General features: G+C 43.6%; 2 protein-coding genes across 4 annotated transcripts in view; one reads left to right on the top strand and one right to left on the bottom strand.

Annotated features, from left to right (window-relative positions):
• Positions 1–9: 9 nt before the first annotated feature.
• LOC142803844 (uncharacterized) lies at positions 10–13117 on the top strand. Of its 2 annotated transcripts, XM_075890040.1 has the most exons (8): positions 10–242; positions 316–390; positions 1211–1252; positions 1351–1481; positions 1617–1715; positions 9051–9182; positions 11841–11893; positions 12960–13117. In XM_075890040.1, the coding sequence occupies exons 1-8, from the start codon at positions 188–190 to the stop codon at positions 13060–13062; spliced, it is 690 nt and encodes a 229-aa protein (XP_075746155.1). In that variant the 5' UTR covers positions 10–187; the 3' UTR covers positions 13063–13117. The 2 variants fall into 2 exon arrangements, with proteins under 2 accessions (XP_075746155.1, XP_075746156.1); XM_075890041.1 differs by lacking the exons at positions 10–242; positions 316–390 and adding an exon at positions 479–624.
• The window catches only part of LOC142803843 (tripartite motif-containing protein 2-like), a 25244-nt gene continuing 10455 nt past the window's right edge, over positions 13109–27897 (bottom strand). For both annotated transcript variants that reach the window (XM_075890038.1, XM_075890039.1), the window contains exons 3-5: positions 25707–26006; positions 24380–24547; positions 13109–23623 (exon numbers count right to left, since the gene is read on the bottom strand). In XM_075890038.1, coding sequence (XP_075746153.1) covers positions 22232–23623; positions 24380–24547; positions 25707–26006 — 1860 coding nt within the window. In that variant the 3' untranslated portion in view covers positions 13109–22231. The remainder of the gene's footprint in view (positions 23624–24379; positions 24548–25706; positions 26007–27897) is intronic.

Here is a 27897-nt window from a genome sequence, read left to right as displayed (position 1 = left end):
ATCATCAATTGAAACTGCGGTGGCCGACTGGTCGTGTTTCCCGAAACTTGTAACTGGAAACGAAACCACTTTGCACAACTTTGCAGGTATTAAACTGTGATCGAACTTTACGTGTATCGATCGCACGTGTTTCATCATTGTGACTTGAGACGATCGTACTTAGTATTATGAATATCGACTGGACGAAATGTCATCACCCGATACGAACTCGCTGCTCAACCTTCTACAGATATCGGACAGTGGCAAGTGTTGTTTCGCAAATAAGTTTATTTTTGCGTATTTCACGTAAGTGACCGATTGATTTCTACCTGACAGCGTTCCCAACGGGCAGCTTCGCTCATAGCGCCGGCTTAGAAGCGGCGTACCAGCGTGGGTTTTTGAGTACGTCGGGTAAGTTATCACTCCTTTCTTAAGTATTTAGGGGGAGGTATATGTGGCTCCGGCTACGCTTTCCCTTTCTTACGCGATATCTGTTATCGTAATGATGTCGTCAGCGTTCACGAAACTATGCAAGTAAACCACGGTGAAGTAAACGCATAGACTAGCGTTCACATACTCAGTCACTACTGCAAATTGAAATTTTTCACACAGCGAGGAAGTCACACAGCAACATAATGTTCAGACGTACGTAATATGAGTTTTCAGTAATTAATATAGGCACCTACAAATTGTCTTTTAATTACTGCACTTGAACTTCAACAGTTATGTTCGCAGACACTAATGCTGAGAATACAATTAAGAAACATGTAATCAGCTAGGAGTAGTGGTTACAAATAATAATTCGTGCGATATATGTAAACACCAATTTTTGCCTGATTTAGTATCCTTGAAATATGTTTCATCGAAGTTGTATCAGACCACGCACAGTGATGTATCAAAATTTTTCTGTCGGCCGCGGGACAAAAAGTATTGCTCATGATACTGGCCACCAATTCAAGTACATAGATTTCCCAAAATTTCCTTATGGGGTACGTGCATAATAATTTTAGGCAGTGTAAAAGGTGCCTTATATCTCTTCAACCTCTTTACAGGAGCGTATAGCACTGTTAGCTTTTTTTCATTCTATAGACGAATCTCTCAGTACAGCCTTTAGCCAAAAGCTATGGCTAACTGTTTCCACAGATCTGCACATATTTTTGTTGAGGCAGTAGTGTTCATTTAGAAAGAAGCCTTTTCTCAGCTTCACTTTCATAATGCTACTTTGTTTCAGAGAAGGTTGAGAAGTTCTTGCTCGCAAGCACTGAGAATGTAGGCAAGTACACAATGCACCATAATTGTTGCTTTTCAACGATGCCTCTGCAGCATCCATCTTTGAGCAGTTATCGTTGGCTGTCTTGCTGTGTTTTGCAGGTTCCTTCAGTATACCATTCGTGAGGGAAGCACTGGGGTCATGGACCGACCTCGAAGCCATTCGTGCTCTGGATCGCCTCCTGAATGCCTCGTTAAGCAATCACATCGCCAACAGGGCGAGTACACAACAGGTTTAGTAAGGGCCAACTTGTATCTGGCATTTATTGTTTCATAAATTAGGCATACCACAGTGCAGGATGTTCACTCTGAGAATGAAATGATCATGCACCTCATTGTACACACGTGCCTGTTCTTGTCTGTCCCAGGGACGGTCTTTGATCCAGACTGCTTGCGCAACCTACAAGGATGTAAAACTCACCGAAGTTCAGAGTTGGATCTACGATGGCAAGTTGATGGGCCATCAGGTAACATACACATTGAACCACATCGATTGTGTGCATACAGTCATCATCATCATCAGCCTGACAATGCCGATTGCAGGACAGAGGGTTCTTTCATGTTCTGCCGATCGACTCGATCTTGTGCTTGCTGCTGCCACTTTATACCCGCAAACTTTCCAATCTCATCTGCACACCTAACTTTCTGTCTCCCCTTCCTACGTTTGCCTTCCCTGGGAATCCAGTCAGTTACCCTTAATGACCAGCGGTTATTCTGCCTACATGCTACGTGCCCGGCCCATGTTCATTTCTGCTTCTTGATTAACCCTAGTTTGTTCCCTGATCCTCTCGGCTCTCTTCTTGTGTTTTAAGGTTACACCTATCATTTTCCTCTCTGCTGCTCACCGCGTCGTCCTCAATTTAATCTGAACCCTCTTTGTAAGCCTCCCAGTTGTGCATCCAGTGGCATGCATTGAATTTTCGTTCATAAGCTGATCACCTCCATTCACCATAACTGGATGACACCAGTTGCTGATCTGGGGATGTGAAATTACATACATGGCATAAGAAACTGGCATCTAAATTTTTGATTACGTGAACACAAATTTCTGGTTTCTAAGCATAATGTGTACTCACCTATAACATGCACTTGGGTATTATAGTTGTTATGTTAGCCAGCCACATAACCTGCGAATATTGTGCTGCTACCAAGTTGCATGCTTTAGAAATTATACTGTATGTTACATCTAAAGTGTCATTCTTTCATTTTTTAGGCTCAAATCGTAATATTGTTACAAATGAAGTAGTACACCAGTGCAGAAAAAGTGCTGCATTATTGTGCCCGAGTTTAGAAAAGCACTTTGATGAACCTTATGTTCAACTGTGTCAAACTGTGTTGTAACACCTGGTGGTTGCTCTTTATGATTAGCCCATGCCATGATGTTATAACATTGTTGTTATGATTGGAAACAGGGATGAGCAGTGAGAAGGAATCTAGTGGCTAGCTACGAAATGAGTGAATGTTTTAGCTTAAGTTAAGGGGAGACATGGCAGTGAACACTATCTTTGTTATTTATGAAGATAACTTGATGACATTTGGCATGCAGATGCCATTTGTTGTGATATCATAAATAAAATTGGTTTTGAGCTATCTAATCGAGTCTTTGAGTTGCAGTACTTGCTAAACTTTCATTACCATCCCAAAATTAATTAATTAGACTTAAGTCCACCAAAAGAATTTAATTAGGATATTCAAATGAGCCTATTTTGTGCTGTAATGCTATTGGTTCATTTTTTAATATTTCAGTAAGCACACACACAAACAAATTGAAATGTCCTGGGCATATTATATCACTAACAACTTTTACAAAAAGCCAATTATAAAAATCTGTATAATGTGCCAACGAATATGGACAGCTTTACGTCACTCACCAATGTGTCAGAATTAGAGTGCACAAAACGGAAATAGCTATATTGTGAGCATTATTCATACGCGTCATCTTACCATATGTACATACTCATCATCATCAGTCTGACCTGTGTTGTGGGGCAGAGGCTCGGCAAGTAAAAAAGGTGTCTTGCAGCCAAAACGTTGCCTTACAAGTGGTGGAGAGTGCTTTCCGATCCCCTGGTCCTCTGCTTCTAGCGCTTTTTCGTTATCTTCGTCTACAAACCATCCCTGGAGCTCCGGTCGGGTCGCCGTCTGCGCAGTCAGCCTACGGTCATGTCGCAAGACGAGCACAACAACACAGCTCCATCCAACCCGCCTGCACCCCTGAGCATGCCTTCTTGGACTGTCACCGCCCCTCAAAAAGATCCCCCGATGTTCTCCGGCCTTCGCGGTGAAGACGTTGAAGACTGGTTGGATGAGTACGACCGTGGGAGTGCGCAACTATTGGCATGATTCTGTGAAGCTGTCCCGTGTACCTTTCTACCTGACGGGTGTCGCTAAGACATGGTTTCTCAACCATCAGCTGGATTTCCCAGACTGGCCTACCTTTAAGCAGCAGCTCCGTCAGATATTTGCCAACCCTTCTGTACGTGCAGACATCGCCAAACGGAACCTTGCTGAACGTGTCCAGCACTCCGGCGAGTCCTATACATCGTACATTGAAGATGTCCTCGCCCTATGTCGTCGCGTTGACAGCTCGATGGCGGAGCATGACCGCGTTCGCCATCTGCTCAAAAGCATAGGCGCCGTCGCATTTAACGCTCTGGCGGCAAGGAACCCGACCACGGTCGCCGATATCATCAGTACGTGACAGCGACTCGATGACCTCCAACTTATACGTTTGCAACCTGAAACAGCAGATATCAGGCCAACGCATGACGGCGAGCTCCGTACGTTGATACGGTCTATGATCCGCGAGGAGCTGCAACTCCAAGACACCTCGACATCTTATGAGCTCCGCATGACGCCTTCTACAGGTAGCCTCCGCAACATTGTGAGGGAGGAACTAGCGTCCATGACGTGTGAGCAAGTCCCGAGCTTGCATGCCACTCCAAAGCCGACGTACGCTCAGGTGGTTGCAGCATCACCTCCTCAGCAATCACCGCAGTATGGGTCAACTATGCAGCCTTCACTGAATGTCCTTGCCCAAAGAGCAAAAAGAGCAACGCTTCCTTCGTTTCAAGCCTGGCGTCCATCTCGACCTATTTGCTATTATTGCGGAATACGCGGCCGCATCTCACGGTTCTGTCGTCGACGTCAACAAGACGAAAGGCGTGGCTATAGTGACTACGAGAGGGATGAGTTTGCCCCCTCTCTACAACATCGTCACCCATACCAACTTTACCAATGCCGCTCACCCTCTCCACAGCACTTCGATGCAGCCAGTACCTTCCGCTCCTCGCGCCGTCGCTCCCCCTCACTTATGCGCCATTCCTCGTCACCACTTCGTCCTGCTACCACGGCATCTGATCATCGCCCAGAAAACTAAACAGTGCAGCTTCAGGAGGGAAAGCTGCATTTGGCGGACTGCATCGAACTCCTCTGGAACGCCCCTGAAATGTACTTTCAGTGTGTGTTGAGGGTATATGGACTGAAGCCTTGATGGACACTGGTGCATCGCTCTCAGTTATTAGTGTGGACTTGTGTTCCCGTTTGCGCAAAGTGAAGACACCGTATGATGGCCCTCCCCTTCGCTGTGCTAATGCGGTTTTTGTTCAGCCTTCTGGTGTTTGCACAGCACGAGTTTTGATTGAGGGCATTCTTCACCATGTACAGATCGTCGTTCTGTCATCCTGTACCAATGTGCTCATTTTAGGATGGGACTTTCTCTCCTCAGCTTCAGCCATGATATCTTGCCGTCAGAGGGTCATTCGCATGTCAGATACTGCGCTTTCGTCTGATAACTATGCCCATAGCCAGCGTTTTGTCATCGCTGATGACTGTTTTATTCCTCCAGGTAATGAGCATATTCTGACCCTGACATCAGATAAGATCGATACTGGTGATGTGTTCCTAGCACCGTGTGGACGTTACATCTCTGGTGGACTTACCATCACTCCTAGCCTGGTGCGCTTTCGTGATGGCAGAGCATTAGTTACAGCAGTTAACCCCACTTCGTTGCCTGTTGCACTGCCCCAGGGCACCAGTGTGGTTTGCTTCACAGATACCGAACCACTTTCTCTGGTGCCCCTTCACGGAGACTCGCCATCTTTCTCTACGAGTACTGATGACCAGGCTACAACGGCTGCTTTAAAAGCCACAATAAATCCCGTTCTCACGTCAGCGCAAAAGCAAGAACTTTTGGGTGTGCTTCAAAAACACAGCGCTTCATTTGATGTATATTCCAAGCTTCTGGGTCGCACTTCTGTCGCCGTGCATCGAATTGAAACTGAAGGCAATACAATCGTACGCCGCCGCCCATATCGAGTGTCGTCCACAGAGCGGAAAATCATCGAGGACAACGTTGCTGATATGCTCCAACGAGATGTTATCCGGCCCTCGTCCAGCTCGTGGTCATCACCTGTGGTGCTAGTCCGAAAGAAGGATGGTTCGGTGCGATTCTGCGTCGATTATCGAGCACTTAATAAGATCACACGCAAAGACCTCTACCCGATGCCACGAGTCGACGACGCACTTCACTCTCTGCAAGGCGCTGAATTTTTCTCCAGCCTCGATTTACGGTCTGGTCATTGGCAAATACCTATGCACGAAGCGGACAAAGAAAAAACTGCCTTTGCAACACCAGACCGGCTGTACGAATTCAGCGTCATGCCATTCAGTTTATGTAACGCTTCTGCCACGTTTGAACGCATCATGGACACAGTTCTACGCGGCCTAAAATGGGAAACATGTCTCTGTTATCTAGATGACATCGTCATTTTCTCCTCTTCTTTTCGTCAGCATCTTGATCGTTTGAACGAAGTTTTGACGTGTATTTCCAGTGCTGGACTTCAGCTAAACACAAAAAAAAAAACCATTTCGCCAACAAGAACATCAAGGTGTTGGGCCACCTTGTCAGCAAAGAGGGCGTTCGTCCGGATCCTGACAAGCTTGCTGCCGTGATACGCTTCCCTCGGCCAGAAAATCAGAAACACCTACGAAGTTTCCTGGGCCTGGCATCTTACTTCCGCCACTTCATTAGTCATTTTGCTGCCATCGCGTCGCCACTGCACAAGCTGCTGACATCCGGATCAACTTTCGCTTGGAACAACGACTGCGAGCGTGCCTTTCAAGCCCTCAAGAATGCTTTAACGTCTGACCTTGTTCTGTGCAATTTCCACGAGAATGCACCTACATGTCTGCACACCGACGCGAGCAGCCATGGCATTGGTGCAATTCTTCTACAGCGGGATGCCACTTCACGGGAAAGAGATAATTATAGCATATGCTAGTCGTGCTCTTACGGCTGCTGAACAGAACTACTTCATAACTGAGCAGGAGTGCCTCGCTGTCGTTTGGGCCATACAAAAATTTCGACCGTATCTATACGGACGCCACTTCACAGTGATTACAGACCACCACGCCTTGTGCTGGCTATCGACACTGAGAAACTTGTCTGGTCGCCTCGGTCGTTGGGTGCTCCGCCTGCAAGAGTAAGATTTCGACGTCATCTATAAGTCTGGCAAAAGACACCAAAATGCAGATGCTCTCTCTCGCTGCCCCCTTCCACTGTCATCAAGTACGTCAGCTGATTGCACGTCTGGTGGGCAAGGCACTGCGTCACCCCTCACATTATCACACCTTGCGGTTATTGAAACGCCGGCTTCAAATCGCTACACCGAGTTCGCCAACCGCCAGCGTGATGATCCATATTGCAATCGCATTATCCAACGCCTAAATGGCATGTCACCTACTCCTAATGCTAGATTGCGCCGACAGCTACGGCAATTTAAGCTCGATAACAATGTACTCCATCGTTACGTTTACACTACTGATGGACACCGCTGGGTTCCAGTACTTCCACGTTCTCTACGTCATCAAGTCCGAAGCCTTTCACGACGACCCATGTGCAGGCCACTTGGGATTTCACAAAACACAAAGCCGCATCAGAAACCGTTTTTTCTGGCCGGGCATCTCTACCTTTGTGGCCAAGTACATTGCATCTTGCCATCTGTGTCAATGGCGGAAGCGACCAACTTCGTCTCCTGCTGGCCTTCTGCAACCTATCCCGTGTCCCGAGACTCCTTTTGCCATCGTTGGCATAGACCTACTCGGACCTCTCCCCATCACGCCAGCAGGTAATCGTTGGATTGTGACTGCTGTCGACCACCTGACAAGGTACGCAGAGACTGCTGCACTACGCACAAGTTCTGCTTCAGACGTTGCAGACTTCTTTCTCAACGTGATTGTATTGCGTCACGGTGCACCTTGCGTTCTCCTGAGTGATCGCGGCAAGACGTTCCTGTCCACCATAATCGAAACCCTGCTCACAACCTGTGGTACAGCACATAAGACGACGTCAGCCTACCACCCCCAAACTAAAGGGCTGACAGAGAGATTTAATCGGAAACTAACAGGCATGCTGTCGATGTACATCGCACCAAACCACGACAACTGGGATACCATTTTGCCTTTTGTGACGTTTGCCCATAACACCGCTGTTCAAAGAACTACTGGATACTCACCTTTCTACCTCGTGTACGGCCGTTCACCGACATTCACCATCGACGTCTCTTTCCTAAATGTGCCAACCGACGCCTCGGCAACCGTATCAGAGCAGTTCATCACAAGGCTCGAAGAATGTCGGCAACTGGCTCGCCTTAATACAGAAGCCAATCAGCAAGACCGCAAGCAACGCTACAACAGCTCTCATCGCGACGTCTCCTTCAGTCCGGGGGATGAAGTGTTGCTTTGGACGCCCATTCGTACTCCAGGATTGTGCGACAAGCTTCAGTCACGCTTCATTGGGCCCTATACAATCAATGAACAAACGTCACCAGTGAACTATCGTGTCACTCCCACCGACCTTTCTTCGGATCGTCGCTGTCGTGGTTCGAAGATTGTCCACGTATCACGTCTGAAGCCATTCGTTCGACGTTCCGTTTCCGTCTAAGACGTGTCCGGGCTAGCCGCTCACGCGTGGGGGGGAAATAAGTGTGAGCATTAATCATACGCGTCATCTTACTGTATGTACATACTCATCATCATCAGTCTGACCTGTGTTGTGGGGCAGAGGCTCGGCAAGTAAAAGAGGTGTCTTGCAGCCAAAACGTTGCCTTACAATATCTTCATTTGTTGCAAAATGGCACAGGGATGACTGACAACAACTGCTCACAAAATGAAAGTTGAAAAAAAAAATGTCGCTGGAAAATTGGAGCTACAAGCCAAGAAAATGAAACTCAGAAGGGAGCTGGCTTTATTTTTCATTGGAGAAAAGCAACTTTATGGCTATATAGATCTCTGATCTGTTCTCTTTATGATGATGCCAATATGGTGAAACTGTGCCTAGGGAAAGCTGCAGATTAGCATTTTCTAAAGCCCAATTTTCACATAGCTTTTGACAACAGCCCACTGGTAAAATGCCTTTTTTTCCATCAGTTTCTACTACTTATTTTAATCTAATATTTCACCATGATTTAAAACATAGTCTCAGGAATGCCGGAAAAAAAAATAAATTTAAAATTTGAATTTTTTGACCGAATTTGCTATTCCTATTGCCACATCTCCCCTTAAATGATATGTCTGATATATCATTCAATGCAGTGCACTTTTATGCGATCTTCGTGGCACTAATTGAAGTAGCATTGCTTAACTACTCGGCAGCTGTACATCATCTCCTCAAATAGGTGTTCGAGAGACTATTTGAGTTTTCTGTGCATTCATTCTAAAGAATGAGGAACTCAAGGACTTGGAGTTAGGAGGCCTTCTTGAATGACAAATAGCTAAGCATGCAGGAATATTCTTCCTTCCAGGCTGTCATGTATGGAATTGTGTGCGCATTTCTGGGTGTTCCAGAGGACCATGCAGTCACGTCATTCCTGTTCAGCTCGCTGCGCACCACTGTAGCTGCTGCAGTGCGGCTTGGAGCCGTAGGCACACTCGAGGTTTGCGCCACTGTTTTCATACGTTATAAAATTTAATTGACATATGTGCTTATCCGTGGATTTGTTTTATATTGTGGCAGTGTGCGGGTAGCTTCTCATTGGGCCTTAGGTGTTTGTCTATTTCATTATAGCATAATCACAAAAGCGCTTTCTTTCCACACGTTAAAGAAAAACAAAACTTTGTCGCTATCACAAATAATTATTGTTTTGCACCTGCATAAACGCGGGAATTCCGGCTAGGTCTACTAACCACCGTGTGATGCTCACACTTTGAAATTTGTACAGGGTGCTTTTTTGCGTGAGATAAGAATCTGAGGTTTCTGTGTACTTACTTCAGAGGCTACAGCAGGCTATGTTGTAGTGGACAAATACAGTGTTGTGTGCATCATGAAGACAATGTTCTTGGAAAGAAGACTGTGTTTGCTAAAAGAGAGTGCTAATGTCAGTGTAAACAAGTTTAGAAATGGAGGAATTGTTTATTATTGTTGGTTATATGTCTGAGTTTCGCCCACGTATTTAATAAATTATGGCTGCATGTCACTTTCTCGTTATCAACATGGAATCGTTGAACGAGTAATTTCGCCGAAGCCAAGTTTTCCAACAAGCCGATTAGTCTTCAGCAAAATGTTGGCTCCAGCGACGTTCCCGGTTCAACAATATCCCACAACTTGAAACCGCGACCATCCCCGAAACTTCCAATTTGTGCAGACTCCCAGTTTCAGGTTTTGGCCCGGTAAACCGCTTTGTCTTAATGTCATCCTTTTCAGGTTGATCTGTTGCTCTATTTGGGAATTGCTTAACCAGCGTTGATGTTTGTTCACTGCTGTTTGAAAGGCGTAACTGCACACTCATGCAGTTGTTGTTGCCGCTTCGAGAATCGGCCTTGCAAAATTAATAGCGCATTATACCAAAGTTGCATCTTACACGAAAATAAGTTCGTTATATCTGAAAATTCATTTTAAAGGTTTTTTCTAACACTGCATCTACGATATTTACTCAAAAATAGGTCCGGGATGAATATAGGTCGACCCTTACTTATAGTGTTTTACGAGAGAAAAAAAAATTTGAATACAGGTCAACCAATGTTTTTTTTTTGTTTTTTTAGTTTAGAAAAAAAAATCGAAATGTAGCACACCTTTATTTACTTAACTCAGCGCCCTAATCGCTGCCGGCGCCGTCATATTGTCAGATGTGCGAGATGATGTCATGGGATTCCTCGCAAGCATCCGCGACTTCCCAAACGAAGTCGTGTTTGCTGCCACCGCTGTTGATTGCTGGGCCCCGAAAGACATGACGCCGACATTTTCAGGCAAACAGACAGTACCGCTGCTTTCGCCAACCCCTAATTAACATTTACACAGAACTCACGCTGCACAGCACAATTGCTCGAGTCCTCGGTAAAAAGTATCACTTGGCACTTGAAGTCACCTGTGTAGCTCTGCCGACGTGACATTGTCACAACCGCGCACAACCAAAAAGTGGTGGTGGTTAGAAGAAAAGGGCGCCTAGTTTCTGCAGCCCAGTAGGGAGCACGGCGCAGCACCTAAAGCAAATGCAAACCATCACTGCCATCACCCCGTCATGCCGATTGTACAATGAACAAAGCGTGAGGAAGTGATGCGAGCTCTCAGGCCAGTGCCAGTGCGGCTGCGCGCCGGGAGGCAGTACCAGAAGCACGGCTAGCGGGCTAAGGACTTCACAGCCAATACCTAGGGAAATCGTGGGTTTCATCCCAAACACGGTAGAGCGGCTGCATTTGGCAGTGGCGGTACACGGCTATTGCATAAATAAATTTTTTCTCCATTACAGTAGGCTCCTATTAAATGAAACTCTATTAAATGAAATTGCTGCTTAAGTGGAACAACTGCCCCTGATATGTTTGGTTTCGTACTTGAATAATGTACCCCTATTTACACATTATCCTGGTTCCTTCAGGTTTCAATTAAAAGAAGTCTACTGTACTTTGGTAGTCGAAAAGGTGGGGGGGGGGGTTATTTCAGATTTTATGGTATATAACATGCGTATGAAGCAGGAACCGCTTGAAGAACAGCAGGCGCGGCAGTCGAACATCATAAGCTCTCATAAGCTCGGCACTTTTGGTTGGTTTGATTGTGAATACATGTCGAGATACTTTGGTCACGAATATAAGCCAATAGCTGGTTATGAACAAAATTTTCGGAAAAAAAAAGCTCGACCTATATTCAAATAAATATCATATTGCAAAACTATTATTCTTTTACTTCGATATAACTGATATTTCATTATATCAATGTTTGTTATAGTGAGGTTTGAATGTATTTCAGAAATGCTTTGTCATGTCAAGACAGAGTAAGTGAACTCATATGACCAGTTCCTGAAGCAGCAAAAATGGAAAGTTTACACATAAGAGTGTGCACATTACTTTGTCATTATTCTAAAAAAAGTTACATATAGTTTTTTTTTTTTTCAAATGTGTTATAGTGTTCGCACAGCCTCCCAGCTTCCACGTAAATTTAAATGTATGCACATACGTTCACTTGTTTTTGATAAAGCATTTGCAAAGCTATCACTTGTGCGTGTCAACCTGCTTGACCCAATCTGTTATTGCACTTAAATGTTCCCAAATGGTTGTTGGTGGCTTGCATAAATTTAAGTTTATAATTTTTCTTGCACTGCAAGGGTCAACGAATGCAGTTCATGCTGCAATCAAGGATACCCGAGATCGTCCAAAGGTAAGTTGTGGAATCACTTGAATGTTGGTTAAGCAGCTTACTGAATGTATTGTATTTGACAAATGACAAAAAAAAAAGTTGATGTGCTCAACACTTGTCAGAATGAACAGCCACTTACAGAGAGTATAAAATACACGCAGACGTTTATCGATCTCAGCTCGCAGCATATTGTACACCTTAGTGTTGGTTATTATCTTTCTCGAAAAAAAAAAATAATACAGAGTTTCAAGTGTTATACTACCACCTTTTAGTTTGTATTCACGGCAAGAGCAAAGCTGCTCAAGGAGCAAACCTTAAAACATAGCCTGTCAAAAAACTCTTAAGAGTTCCAGGATAAACATTAGCTAAGGAAATTGAATAACAAAAGAATAGTTGATTTGAATGACAACCCTTGCAGAAAATTGATAGTTAGTGACCTGTCCTGATGTGTCCAATTCAGAATACAAATGAAGAGCTTATCCTCAAATGAGCAGATGTCCTCAAAAAACGAATTTTGGAAGCAAGTTTGGGCTGATATTCTTAGAGATTATGCTGTCCACTCATCTACACGTCGCGGCTGTAAGTATCGTGAGAAGAGCGTAGCACCGTTGCGTTCTGCAGGAAAGACTAGTAACAGTACCCAAACCTCATTTGTGTTCAAACTTCGTTTTTTTTTGTCGGTATAAATTGGACATCAAATAGCATTGGGATCCGGTTTTAATACTCCGACACGACTCTGTTTCTGACTGGCCTGTACCATTTTCTCGCTCAAAGCACGGTTTTTTTGCAACAGCAATAAAAGCACCAATCTCTCACCTTAGCGCAACTTTTTTTTATGTGCTGTGGCTGTTAAATAAAATTGGCAAAAAAGCTTGTAAATGAAGCATAACTGAAAGACACAATGGTCAATGATCATCAGATACAGGGATATGCAACTAGTTTGCCCATAGGGTGAAAGGGTGCTTGCCGTGCTTTAAAATTTCATTTTCTCTGTTTCGGTCTCTGCATGTTTCATAACACATTGGCCTCTTTGGCACCTGCGATGTGTGTGAGCTGTTTAACTATTTTGACTGCAATTTGCACGCAGGCATAAACACAGAACCTCACACACTGCTGCCAACGTGTTTCCCGTGGTTGACGTGATGCAGAGTTCCCACGACCAGCTGTTTGCACGCATGTTCTATTCCTGACGACAGGGTGTCAATGTGTCAACGAGAATCAATTAAAGTCACGGAGTGGACTTTACGATGCTCTTTATTTAATGCACTCACATCATTCATTCACAGAAAAACAAAAACCCGCATTCAAAGCCAGCTTTGATGATGCCAGGTGACACACATCAATCTCTTTCCCATATAAATTACTATTGTGCTTAGGCAAGCCTTGATAACTGAAGATATGTAGGCAGAAACTACAACTTCATCGGCATTTCTATTCCTCTAGCTATGTGATGTGCATCTGTTCCTTAAATTGTGTTAACCACACAATTATTTTTGTACATATCAGTGAACCAGGATATATGCAATCATTTGTCTTTATGAAGCATGTAGAACATCTATAGCATCTTATTTTAAATCCCACACATAAGTACAGCTCTATATAAGGAACATACCAAGGAAGTTTCACCACAACATTCATTATATAGAGTGTTGCACCGCTCCAAAAGGGTTTCTTCCTATGGTATTGCAATCACTTTTAACATTGTTGAAAATAGTTATGCTAAAAAAGATAGCAATGCTTCAGTAGATACTGTCATGTAATGCATTGACTATAAAGGAAATTGCATGCAGTAGACGAAAAATGAGCATTGCGCCTTAAGAAACAGCCTCTGCATCAAGGGTCTTATTTGCACTTCATAATAAATTATTTGCTTTGATATGCTTCACTGCAATACAGTAGTGTAATGTGAAATAATATGCAAAATTGCAACTGTCGTGCAGTGACGCATACCACATGTAGCTTATATTTTTCTCATTGAATTGCCAATAAACAGAACTATTTTGTGATCCTCTTTAGATTATCATTTGTACCTCAGAATGAAATATTTGCTTTAATGCTCTATACAGCGGTGTAATACGGTAAAGCATGCAAAGACTGGTAAAAACCGTTGTACACTGCAACATTTTACATGCAGCTTATATCTCTTGCATTGAATTGCGCACATACAAAACTATTTTGTGACCTCCTACAGGTTCTACATATCTGGACTCAACTGTATTGGATCCACATATCTGTGTTCAGCTGCATTAGATCTCCGTGCGTACATACAACTTTGGAAAAAAAAAACAATGTATCACGAAGCAATCGCATATTTGGTCCACAGACAACAGTGTATCTTGAAGGCATGTGCACAATCGTTAAACACTGAATACTGCTAGATGAGACTTTTGTAAGTTGTTTCTCTTTTTACAGCAGCTAAGAACAAGACGAGTTTCTGCCCACATTTCTTGAGAGATTCTCCAGGCTCCCATTAACACCAGTAAAACAAAACAAAAACACTGCTATATGCCTGGTCCTGCAAGCCAATGCCATCAAGCAAGTTACATGCAACAGGGTATTCCGTCGACCACACTAAGCCTTGTCAAAGGGAGAGAAAAAAAGGCTAATAACAAGAAAGGATGCCCTCACTACTGCTGCAGTGGAAGAGCACATATATACCAGCAAATGTTTGAAACAAAAGTGGCACATTAGAAACAATCTAGAATTGGCTATGCCTTCTTGGCCAAAATAAAAGAAAACTACTACAACAAGCGCAGTCTCTAAAAATGGCAAGGTTTCTATGAACAAAGCATGATGAAAAAAAATATAATAAAAAGGTAAACCATATACAATGAACATCAGCAATATGCCCATCTGACTTATTAAAATAAGGCGTAGCTTCATGCATCTTTAGCTCATTGTGCACAATGCAGCTATGAACAGTCATGCACATCATATCGGCACACACTGTATAAAACAGAATAAGAAAAAAAAAGATCACAAAAATATATGCTTGCTTTTTTTTTGCAAACTAGACAATGCATTTCGTGAGTGTTTTGTGTGCGCTACAAACTGGCTTGAAAAAAACCAGCACACACGCTGTACGTGGATAAATGTGCACCTTAGCTCTTTTATTTTCTGCATCTAAAAAGTTGTGAAGTCTAAAAAGTGGCACCACATCAACTAAACACTACCAGTTTGTAGCAAAAAAGAAAATGTGCGATTGATGCCAAGTCTTGTGTGCTGTTAGGAGTGAGCCAGAAGTGAACCGTTTCTTTGGTCAGCCTTTAAAGTGCTGATCACCTAATGCACTTGGCACTGCCCGATGCTGGCTCGCCTATTTTGCTTGGTACAGTGAGGAACGTTTTAATTCCAGTTAAACAAAGCCTGATAACTCCTCGGTATAGAACTTGTTCTCAACAATGTCGCACTGAAACAGACACGAGACTGTGTGGGAATGCTATGTTACATATGATTTCTGTTTAAAGATGCGCAAAAGGCAGGCATTAAATAAAGCTACGCGTTAGTGCACTTTAAGGCCGCTGGAGTGCCCCGTTACTGGCACGGGGGCAAGAGAAAGTTATATTGTCACACCAAAGTTGAACAGGGCTGATGCTACTATGGTCAGATATGCGCAAACGTGCCCATTTTGTAACATGTGCTCTTACTCCTTGCAATGAGTAAACTTCAGTTGATTATCTATAATATGCCGGTAAATTACACAATCTATAGAGGTAACAACATTCCATTTGTAGTATGTAATAGAGCTCAAAGAGACATTAAGGACATAAAGTGACCCGGGAGTAATTATTGGCATAGCTACGGATACCTCCGCAAGGGCCCTTTCATAGCAAGTAATATCAACTCCATATCATGATAGCGTAGCAGTTTCACTCGAGTTACTTTGTCGTTTGCTGAAGCCAATTCGTCCATTGGATTCAAACAAGTAATGTAATGCCCTAAAATGATTCAATGTCTGCCTTTTGTGCACCTTTAAACTATTTTCTCAATATTGAGCACTTTGAGAGACACAGGTGAGTATATAAAAAATTGCAGTGAAAAAATGTTCTGGTTTCTTACGAGCATTAGAAATAGCAGGAACAAGCAACTGTTATGAGTAGGAAGCTATGCTAGTGCCATGTAATATTCATGTAATCATTCCAGCAAAAGCCACACTTCTTAACAAAGGTGCAAAACACGGCATACAATTTGAACATGCAGATATAGATGACCAGCACTTGCACACATAAGAATGCAGACAAACATGATGCATGGTGCCACACTGAATTGAGATGAGTATTTTGTAAAGAAATAAAAGAAACAGTGCATCATTCAAGTTAAGGGAAATTGAAAACATCTTTGGTCAACATTGTGCAGCAGTGTGTCAGGCAAGTTTCTTCCAAGAATGCAAATAAGTAAAAAGTTGCGCCTGTGATATGGAAGCAGTTAATCGTGTGTACGTTTGAGAACAAACCTTAATTTGTAAGAGGGCGTTGGTACCAAGAAAGACATTCTATACAAAGTGGGTTAAAACCTGCAGAGGCAAAACCAGAGTCCCTGCTAAGCTGAAGGTACACACCTCGACGAACTGTCATCGTAGCAAAGTAACGACTCCGAAATCACCGCTGTACTGTATATAGAAAAACAGGGCCTTGTGCTGAAAACACCGCAAAATTCTAAGAACCCCTTTAGAATCTCCAAAAAATCCAACTAGAGATGGTGCACTGATTAACGTTATGGCATTTATAAGTGAACCAATAGCATGCGTGAATTTTGGTGCACACGAGCTGCTCAGTACAGATGCTTCCTGAATTAAAGATTTTTAGTCGAAGTCACACTTAAGGTGAGGTACAAACTGATAGCTAGTATTTTCAGTACACTGAGCTTGTCTCTTTTGACGGTGGGAGGGGCCGGTCCACTGTTTTTAAAATATTGTACAAGCCACTGACCATCTCTCCACACTCTCGAATAATGCTGCATTGTTTTCTCACACAGGCTGTATCTGGTCAGGTTTTTAAAAAATATAATGCTCGCTAAGAAAAGGCAGTAAAGCACAACACAAGGCCCGATGGTATGCATACACATTCACGTTGGAGTTGTGCAGAGAAAACACAGATCCGGTGTGCGAAAACGAGGAAGGTGCAAGGTACAAGAGATTCCTGAGATGGGTACTTGTGATATAATGTTTTCGTGTGCACGCTACCAAAAAATGCGAATGATATAAAAACAGCTCATCTTTGAACCGCTAGACACGAACGGTTGAGCTGGGAGGTGCAACGACAAGACAATTCCAGGTGCTCTTCACAAATGAACAACTGGAAGCCTGTCATGACTGTCTTTTCTATGTTCTAAGCTTGCACAATCTGTCACTTGGTATAAATGGACAGTCCCTCAAGATGGAGATTTGCTCACAAACACCAAATTTTTGGTTCACTCTTTACTAACTTTGTGGTTGTGGATAGTTAACATAATCACTACGACACGAATATATTTTTGACGTGTCCCTGCTGCTGCCACAGTCAGATTATAATTTTTACAAATTGCCAAGCATCTGCACTGAAGAAAATTTCCTAAGTGATTTAACTGGAATGAATGACTAGATGGGATAAGCAAGAAGCAAGGCACAAAAACTGCCTATGGGAGGCAATAGAACAAGCTCAAAGCAACATGGGTGCTCGCAAGAGGTCATGGTGATGCTGTTTCATCGTTGAAAAAACAAGAAGTTGGGCAAACTTGGCTGAAAACTTTAAAAGTGGACCAAAGCTGCCGCCTATGGGGGAGCTTAAAAAAGCCCATTTGGGATGAGGCACTGAATACATGGTCATTAGATGTGTTGTAGAAGCGTTATTATAGACGTGTTAGTCCAATCGCTCTCACTCTTAATACAAAATGCTTTATAAGAAGCTACATGTTCTTTGACAACCTTCGGTAGTGACAGGTAGTGTTCGAAGTGCAGTGATGCATGGGAATAGCTGAATTGTTTTTTGTGCAAGAGAGCTTAAGAATGCACACATGAAAAGAAATTTAAAAGGTAACTCTAGAGACTTAAAAAAAAAGCATAAGCCTTGACCAATAGTTCACAATGTTTAAGTGCTATTACATAAAATTGCAAGATGCTTGTAATTTATGCTGGATAAATGGGCAATAGTTGTTGGCTTCCCACTGTCATGCCTAGTGCAACAAAAATGATCTCGTTTGAAGACTTCAGCAACATGTTATCACCAAGAGATAAGAATGACAACAGATTTTGTAATCTGGGAAGCCAGTCATTCACGTACAAGTAAATATTAAATGAGAACAACACTATACAAGAAAGCTGGAAGGGCTACTTTCCACCTATACAGAGAACATGAAAAAAAAAGACTGCAATGTGAATTTTCCATTACGGCAGAAGTAACCTGAACAGCTGAATCACACTGTATAGCATTGGTGAAGGTTGTAGTCAACTGATGCACGACAACATCCATAGGCCGAAATCCGACATGGTCTTCAAGGTTTGTCAACAGCCACGATTGTCAGGAGACACAACTCTAATGCTACATTCCATCAAATTCAAGAATGTGAGGTAAACAAGTTGTATACACGGCTAAGAACCAAGCTGGGCAATGTCATGGCTTACAAAAAAGTTAAAAAAGAGACGGGCTCTCAGCTTAGGTGAGCAGTACATTCAATCAAGCTTCTAGATGATAAACCAGCAGCTTTCCATGTTCGAAAAATTTTTCATGCACAAAAGTAGTTCATACGATGCATAACGCATCAACACAGAAGTGAAACACTCTTCGTAAACAAATAGGCACAAAAATACCATTGCTAAGAAAGTTTGGAAATTATTTCCAGAAAATTTATTACATAGAGATATAAAGTCAAATGACAGTGGGTATAGAGAAACTATTCTGATTTTAAAAACTCTCACTTTTGAAAAATTTATAAGTGTGCAAGGATGTGAAAAACCGAAACATCAAGTTTACACTGTTAATCCTGCAAGAAAAACCACCATCAAAATCATATATAGATTACATTTGCTGTAAAATCTCACATGCACGTGTGAGAATTATATAAACAAAAGCAACCCTTTAACATAAACTGCTAATGAATTTATGAATTTTGTCTTTTGCTCTGCCATGTGTTATGTGTGCAACTGTAACTTCTGCCTCAGTACTGAAATTAATAGTCGCTAAAGGAAAATTTTGTTGTAACTTGTACACCAGATACCCAATAAAATTTGAGCTTTCTTCATTAAGCAATGTTGCGTTGTAAACATTACTGCGATTGGTTTTAAAGTTGCCTGGAGAAAGTACTTAGCATGTTTCATTTCATTGGTAAGCAAAACTTAAAGGGGTGGTGCCACCAAATTTCTAGGCTAAAACAAGCCTCTTGTGGGTTTCCTCTGTATGCTAGGACACTCCACACGAATGGTCAGACACAGCAAACATTTAGAATATATCCAGCTCCAAAGTGTATCTAAATGCTCATTCTCCCGACCAAAGCCCATCGCAAGCGCATCCAGAACTGTTGTAGCTCAGTAGGCAGGGCAACGAAAGTTGTAGTGACGTCACACCAGATTTGTAGTGAGCATAGGCATGCACAGGTTTTCCCTTCGGGGGTACAAAGGTTTGTCGCTGAGCACCCCAATGTATGGGGCAGCCTTTTAGCCCCCCCCCCCTCCCCCAAGTCGCAGCGTCTTCTACCTATTATGTGAATGAGTGCCGCTGTGTTTGCACCTCCTCCTTGTAGGTGGCTACGGAAGTTGCCACCCTCTTACAACCCTCCCTTGTACACACCTATTGTAGTGAGGTGAGTCACCTCCCGAGACCTCCGCCACGTAGGCACGTACATATGGGCATCACGGCTTCTGCGTTTTTGTTTTGCAGCTGCCTGTGTGGCAAGTGTGTGTGAGAGCAAACGATAATCAGCACGACATGCGTCACAACATTGTGTGGTCACCTGACCAAGCCACCTACACTGCCACGTCACAGCCCTATTCGGCACCGAGAAACTGAAACCGAAAATGGATTACATAAAAAAAAGTGATCATTTATTTAGCGAGAATAAATGAATCTTGGCGTGCGTATCATGCTTCCTGGAGCTATAAGAAACGCTTGCAGCAAAGAACGCGCTAGTCACACACGTGGTGGCACCATCCTCTTAAGCTCCTTTTTAAAATAAAAATAAAAAAGTTGTAAAAATCTCATTTACAGGACCTCATGTTTAATTACAGTAGTTACTTGTTGTTGAAATTATAATTGCAAGCTCTTTCTAAATGAAGCCCACAAATTATGGCAAAAAAAAAAAAAAGAAATGCGCTCATTCTACTTCAGTTCCCTCGTCTCGTCTATTCTGTGCATGTTGCACGGCTGTCTTTTTTTTTTGTACTATGCAGTTTCCTTTTTCCTGTCCTTCAGACATGTGCTTATGACAGGCGCAAACTGTCTTGCGCAAAAACAAGTGGCAAACAATGTGCTTCGGAAAAACACCTGCAAGAAAACACCTGTGCGCATCTTCATCTGCGTCATGAGCGCACGCACTACGAACAGCTGTTGCTGCCTCGCAGGCAAACGCTATTACGTGACAGCAAAGAGAGTTAGGTGCACAGCTTCAACTAAGTTCCAAGAAACGACTAGCTACCCCGTGACAACACTATGCGTGCTCCGTGGCCCTCAAATAAATAAATAAAAAATAAAGAGCACGAAATCGCGACTATGTCAGCACGATACAATAGAGGCGAAGGCTTCTGGCATGTCTATGAGAGCTACTGGTACTGTAAAATGCTTCTCGTATTCAAAAGCGGCACAATAAAGCAATAATTACGCATTTCTGTTAGTTCTACAAAAGAAAAAGCAACCTTGACAATTGTGCAAATGTTAAGGAAAGTTATGGGTTTCGAGAGTGCTCGTTAATCTTTGTAAAGGCCTCTTCAATTTGTGCGTTGAAGAGATGACATGTGACTCCTACTTTGGTGTTTCTCAACCTTGTTTATCTGAATTTAATTTTTAAGCGTAATTGGATGGTATTATATTCAAAGAACTCTACACATAAAATGTGATTGACCAATCAATACGTTCAACTTCTCTGCCTCAGTACTCAACTGTGGTCATGACAGTAAGAACAACACAGGTTTTACATCTAACTGTTTACATGCAAACTTGCCAAGTGTGACCTCTGCAGCAGCAATACAAAGAAGAGAACAAATTTGGAGAAAGTTCTCAACATTAATTAAAACAAAGGTACCAAACAAAAGATGCAGGGCTTCGAAAGGATATTTCATTAATGTGTTTCCCTGCATTCAAGCACAGCAGCTAGAGGACACCACCAACTGTCTGTAGCTAAAACTAGGCAGTAGTCTCTTACAGAGATGGCAACAAGAGTGACTGTGCCGCGTTTGTAAACGAGCTTTCGTGCGATAAAAGAACAACATGTGCATTCTTTGTCAAATGCCTACAGGTTGCATAGCCCACAACTGCCATGGTGACTAAGGGCTGCTAGTTCCTGTTAGATAGCATGATGAGTTCTCAAATCCATGGCAAATGAAAATAACAATCATTCCCATCATCCAGAGCTGCGGAGTGTAAGGATTCCCAAAACAGCCACACCACACAACCAAACTACACTTACAGTGAATGCTGATGTACAATTGACAAGAGCTCATACTATATAGTACTTCACAATGAATGCACTGCAATATGGGTTAAAACGTAGCAGTATGGCTTCAACGGCAAGAAAAAAAAAGGGGGAGGAAAGGCGTTACGGCTGCAGATAAATGTGGCTACCTGTGAAAACTGGGTTGCAGCACAAGAAAACTTGAAGGGCACACTGCGTGACAAGCTTCCCTCGCAGATTTAACTGGGCTCCGTAAGGTCTTGTTCCCAATCACCTAGAAAGTACTCTTCTACGAGTGTGCAAACTTTTAAAACTCATAAAAAATTGTAATTGCAGTTTGCTTGCGATTAGCACTGCTATAAAGAGCACTTGATGCCCAGGAAGTTGGCCCGCTTGATCAGTGGCATATTGCTACTATATCAGCTCCACACAGGCGCTGTTACTCGACACCGCTATAACTAAGTGCATATGTTCTGCCCATTTTTGCGTTACGCGGCCCCTTTAATAAAAATTTATATCGAATAAATTGTGACGTGAAGGCACCCAATGCATTTGTGACTGCACACTGCACAATAGGTTCACTTTCTGCCAGTGCATTCTTATGGCAAAACAGAGCAAAAGTAATGGCTAAGAAAGTGTTTGAACCTGTCTACTCTGCTACACAGAGCTTTGGACAGACGGCCACAGATGCATGTGCCGCTGCGGTGACTAGCATGTGATGCCTAGAAATACTAGATAACGCAGATTTGTAAAACAGGGCAACGGCAGAACAATGAACCCGCATCACTTGTACCGATACTTCTTGATGCAGTCGTTGCCGAGGTCCACCACGACAGCGTGGCCGTCTGGGAGTGTGGTGATTCCGAGAGGCCGACCCAGCCTACTACTCCGACTCTCTATCGTGTAGGTCAGCTGTCCGCCAACCCGGTCAAATAACAGGACGTTATTCTTGCTGCGATCGGAGCGAGTGGCCAGCACGATCCCTTGAGCATCGACGCAGATGCCTCCAAATCTTCCTTTTCCTTTGCCCTCGGCAAACATTGTCGATAGCCTGTTGCCTTGAGAGTCCAGCACGTGTATAGTTGAGTCTGCCACTAGAACGTTGTCGTCTGCACTCACTGCAATGGCACTCGGGTTGAAGTTGGTTGGCAGTGCCAGCACTTTTCCTTCCACCTTCTTGACAAGGGTGCCCTCTTGATTAAAGATGAAGATGCAGCGTTTGCCACTGTCCACAACAAACACATACCCCTGGGAGTCAACTGTGAGGGCTGTGGGTTCGAGCAAGTCAACATGCGTGAAGGTCCGAACGATAGTACCTTCAGCGGTGAACTCGGTGACCGTGCGTGTCCTCCAGTTGCACGTTACCAGAGTGCCTGCCGATGGAGAAATAGCGAGTCCTGTGCCACCCCGTTCCTCGGTGCCAACTCCCGTTAGGTGGCGGACGAACCGGAGCTCCGGCGTGAGCACCTTGATTCTGCAGTTTCCCGTGTCCAGCACGTACAGCAGGCCCTCGGGCCCATACACCACGGCCACGGGCTGATGGAAGCCATCCGTGCCATCACCGTGCCGACCAAACACCGCTTCGGGATCGATGTTGTCGGTGGCAGCGAACTCGAAAGGACTGCCCTGCAAGGGTCGGCCCAGCACCGATACGGCAAGGCGGTACCGCGCGACGTGGGGCACTTGAAACGCCACTGTATATTCACCGGTGCCGCGGTCTATCACTTGAACATCAAGCTGTTTCTGATCCTCGTTACACGCCACCAGTGCCACAGTCACAGGATCTCCACCCACCGTCTGAGGCCGACCGTCACAGTCATAGGTACGAAGCAGTGCACGGGCCTTGACGTAAGCCGGACAGTCTTTGACGCTAATTGTGCACAAGGGTGGGAATGTGCGGCTCGTCTCGAGCTTGCCGAAGACCCTGAGAGCTTGCGCAATGTCATCGAGGGCAGAGTTGTATGCGCAGTCAAAGTGAAGATAGCAGTTCTCGCGGGGTTCGGCCAAGTGATCTAGAGAGCCCATCTTGACGTCCAAGTCTGCAATCTTCTTCGTAAGGTTTCGGACATCAAGCTGACTGTCAGGGGTGCAGCACTCCTGCTCAAGTTGAGACCTCTCATTTTGGATTTGATTCAGCTGCTCTTCAAGGGCTTCTTTCTTGCGGTCCCAGAGTGCCTGCGATTGAGTGGCAGGGAAATAAAAGATCTTGCTTGTTGACTTCAAATTATATGAGCAAAGCACAGTCTGACAACGTAAGCAATGCCAATTACATGCAACAGAGAGCTCTGTCTCACTACCGTTATCAAATAACAAATGGATAAAAATGCTGCCTTATAACTGCGGAATTTTACAGCCAGTTTGACTTCAGTGTGCAATAGATGAAGTAAACTATTTTTGAAGAACAAGATATTACACAGGGTGTTAATTTTTCACCATATATGTCTAAAAGCCACTGCATAGAGACATGGAAAGAGAAGGCACACTGTATCTTTTTGAATGATCTGATCACTTTCACGAAACACAAAACAATATACATAATAATGCAAAAACTACCTTTACAGAATATTAAATATGTTTTTGCAAGTCATCACTATTGAAACATGGTCACCGCAAACAGGAATCAAAAGTTCATCCTCATTCTTAGGAACACAGCGTGTTGTCTGCCAAGCTACCACAACGACTGATAGTATTCCCGTTTCATTAATCTGATAGCCTCCTTTTCTGCTAGCACTAACCCCTGTACAAGACCCTGCGAAGATTGCTTTCACAGGGCACTAAATAAATTTTTTTATTAAACAATACAGCACCATCCAGGGCCAAAATAATGTACTGTGTACTTCATTGACCAACTTGCTGCATTTGGTACAGCGAGGGTGCAGCAAATCAGTACCGATGCACACAAAAAATATACAGCAAGAAATTTTCACCCACCTGCAACGTGGCCAAGAGTGACTTCCGCCGCTGTTCCAGAAGGTCCTGAATTTCTCGAAAAGAGGCCTCGATTTGGTCCGTTACCTCTTCGGCGGCAGCATCGAGTTGTGTGATCTCGGCACTCACTGCCTCTGCTGCTGCATCCAGTTTGCTCAGGCACAGTTGAGACTGCAAAGATGAAAAAAAAAATAATAAATAAAGGAATGCGCTTAAAAAACAAGACACTCGGTTGTTGCCGTACAAGCAGTTGAAATGCAAACTCTTTTCCCAAGCTGTGGGCAGCAACACGAGAGACCATAGTTAAGATCACAGACATTGGAACAGGCATGTTGTGGAATGTGAACAGTGGTTCTAGAGCCCCAGTCAGGTGAGCTATAACATCGCCATTTGCCTCCAACGTCACGACAATCATGTATCGTCAACAAATGAAAAACAAAAGCAGCTTCGCACAAATGGTGCCAAACCTGATGGAAGTGAGGAGCTGGGCAACCTGCTTCATTTCTCAACATTTTTTTCATTCTTTCTTCCTCTCGTGTATCTGTTTCTTTCTATGCATTTTTCATCCGTTTATTTCTATTTTTTTCTTGCCCTTTCTATCTTTCTATTTCTCTTTTTTTCTATGCTATGCTTCACCCTTGCATCTCCTTCTCACCCTCAAATCCTTTCCCGACCCCTTTTAATACTATGTAAGGCTATAACTATGCTCTGCTAAATGCACAACACTTTCAGTTAACAGAAAATGAAGGAGCCAGATAAGTTTCACAAGCTTCGCTCGTTGACAAACATGTGTAAAGGAGCAGCTATGTGTGACACACACCAAAAACTATTTTCACACATATTAAGCATCAGGACATGATAATTACAGCAAAATTTTTACAGGAATATAGGGAATAACAAGATGCTCTAGCACAACGGTCACACACACACACACACAAAAAAAAACCACGGTAGACTCTTGATAGCTCACACTCTGCTGACTTAAACGTTCCGCTAGTTTAGGGAAATCTTAAATTTCTGAAGGGCTTGCTGTGTTTTCGATGTATTTGATAGCTGCTTTATTCCAATTGCTCCGCTCGATAAATTCAGTGAATTCACACTTTTTGCCTGTCTGAGTCTCGAAAATATCTACCGCCCTTGTCGCTTCTGGTCCAACATTTTCTTCTTTTGTTTTTGCCCACGAAAGGTCACAAATAAAGCTGAATGCTTGCCTACAGTGTGGCCAAACTAGTCAAACAGCACAAGCCGATAATATCTCATCTGTACCATCTCTCGATCATAATGACCACGTGCTATTTAGGTCCCCCAACAGGAGCTCTCAGAAACTCACTTTGTACAGGAGTATCTCAGACATGCGCTTGACGGCGATGGAGAAAGGGATCACTGTGTGACTGGAGTCTGCGTGAGCGGGACCGAGGCACGTGGAGCAGAACACTTGGTCGCACGCCTCGCAGAAGAGCAACTCGGGTCCTGCGGGGTGGAGGGCACACTTGGGCACGACCTCACGACGCCGGCTGGCAACAAGGTCCAGCAACTGGTTGACCAAGAAGCTGGGTGGCAGTGCGCCAACCCCGGGCTCTGGTAGAGGCACGGCCTCACGGCAGATGGGGCACCTGAGCGTGCCCTCGTGCTGCAAAGCAGAGAATCAGAGTGATTAACGTTAGCAAGTTTAGAGGAACACTAAAGAGAAAATTACTAAATTACTATTTTACAAAACCAAGGACACTATGTTTGTTGCGAGGAGACAAAAGTATAAAATAAAAAAAAAGTGGGTGGTGACGCCACTTTGAAATTCACACACCAAACGCTGTGATGACATAAATTCTGACGGTGCATACTAGGTCCTACATAGTTCTTAGATGGTAAAAATGAAGTGCATTGACCTCTGAGTAAGCCATATAATTAACAAGTTTCATTGAGTGCATGTTGCCAAAATATGAAAAGTACACTTTGAAATCTGTGATGTCACATGTGGGAATTTCGGCACAAAATTTAGGAATTAAACTTTGGCCTTTATTTTTTTTCCTTTATTAAAGGAGATATGATAGTTAAACTAACGACGTTAGAGTTTTCAGAGTACACTTTACCAATCCAAACCAATTCATTGTTTCACCTAAGTGTTCCTTTAACATCCAAACGCAACAGATAAGCTACAGAGTCCTAAACATATATGACATTCAACTTAATGCGGCCGACAGAAATGCATATAATGATTATTCCTCTGCCTAAAGTCATTACGGTCATTAAAACGGTCTGTTTGCATAGAAACTGTATAAAGAAGAAAAGCTCATCTCAGTTATCAGCGGCTTATAAAACTTAAGTCCACTAAAAAAACTGTGTATGCCTCAAGCTCATGTCTACCGGGCATTCCTACAGGATGTGCTAAGGAGTAAAGACGATGCTTCAAGAAAGTACAGTGATATTTTACAACACCACAGGCTAGAAAGAACTCGTTTGCCACCTCACCTGAGCCTAACAAGGGAAGTGGCAGTAACTGTCAGAATACTGCAAACCAATTGTTATGATCAAGGCATCCAAATTCCCCAAATTTAACGAAGCAAACCTGAATAGATTCGGATGTACTGTGATGTACCAGATACCCTATGTCATACGGTATGAGAATTCCTACAAAAACCTGTCATCGTAGGCATTCAAGCAATATTCGAGGAGCAGTCGAAGGCCAAGCTATCCGAGAACCAGCGTGGCCTAGCAGAAAGGACTCGAGAGATGGCTATGGCCTGCGGATAGCTAGAGGAGGGCGCTCACCTTGAAAGAACACTGTGCTCTCTTATGTTCAATTTCAAAGGTGGAGATGGAGCAAGATTTTCTGCTCGTTTTGTAGCAAGTTTGTTCCATTGACAGAGTGAGGGCAGCAGCCAAGTGTTCCATGGGAGAATCGGAGTGGATTCAGAGAGAGCGGCAGTCACTCCTTGGAGCAGGAAAACTTGCTCTGCCAGGACCGGCAGAGTGGTCTCGAATTCTGGGCGACGCACTTCCTTCAACACGTTTGCCTGCCTGGGGGCGCCACCAGTGGTCACTTGTTTTTCCGGTAATGGCGAACGACATGGGCTAGTCTGCCAATCGTGTGGCATTGCTTCTACTGCTCGATAGCCACAGCTCTGAGTCAGAATGATGTTCTTGCATGAGCAATTTATCAGATAGTGATAGTGACGCTCAAACTGCCCCATACGAGAGGGAATTCGACGGCGGAATGGAATAACTATGCAAGATACTCCACGCAACTCATCACTGGAAAAATAGATTCTGCTTCCGCTTGCTCCAGTGGGAAAAGTTGTGTTTCACTCGTGGACCTGGAGGCATTGCTCTTTGTAAAAGTTGACTGCTCGCTGACGGAGTCCATTGACTGCTCCTACTCTGCCAATGGAGTCTAATATTAGAATAAAAACTATTCTGCTGCTCCTCCTTATGCCATTTAAGTTACGTGAGCTTTTATCTTCATGAATGAAGACCTCAATAGGAAGTTAAAAAAACATTACTGTGCATGTGTAATACTGCCGTTT

The sequence above is a fragment of the Rhipicephalus microplus genome, chromosome 3 (assembly GCF_043290135.1).
Source record: "Rhipicephalus microplus isolate Deutch F79 chromosome 3, USDA_Rmic, whole genome shotgun sequence".
Lineage (NCBI taxonomy): Eukaryota > Metazoa > Arthropoda > Arachnida > Ixodida > Ixodidae > Rhipicephalus > Rhipicephalus microplus.
This window is presented reverse-complemented; position numbering and strand designations above follow the sequence as displayed.

Coding starts and splice junctions, on each gene's coding strand:
- LOC142803844 (XM_075890040.1), top strand. CDS start 188: ATGTCATCACCCGATACGAACTCGCTGCTCAACCTTCTACAGATATCG. Junction 243..315: donor TCTACAGATATCGGACAGTG/GCAAGTGTTGTT, acceptor TCTACCTGACAG/CGTTCCCAACGGGCAGCTTC. Junction 9,183..11,840: donor GAGCCGTAGGCACACTCGAG/GTTTGCGCCACT, acceptor TTGCACTGCAAG/GGTCAACGAATGCAGTTCAT.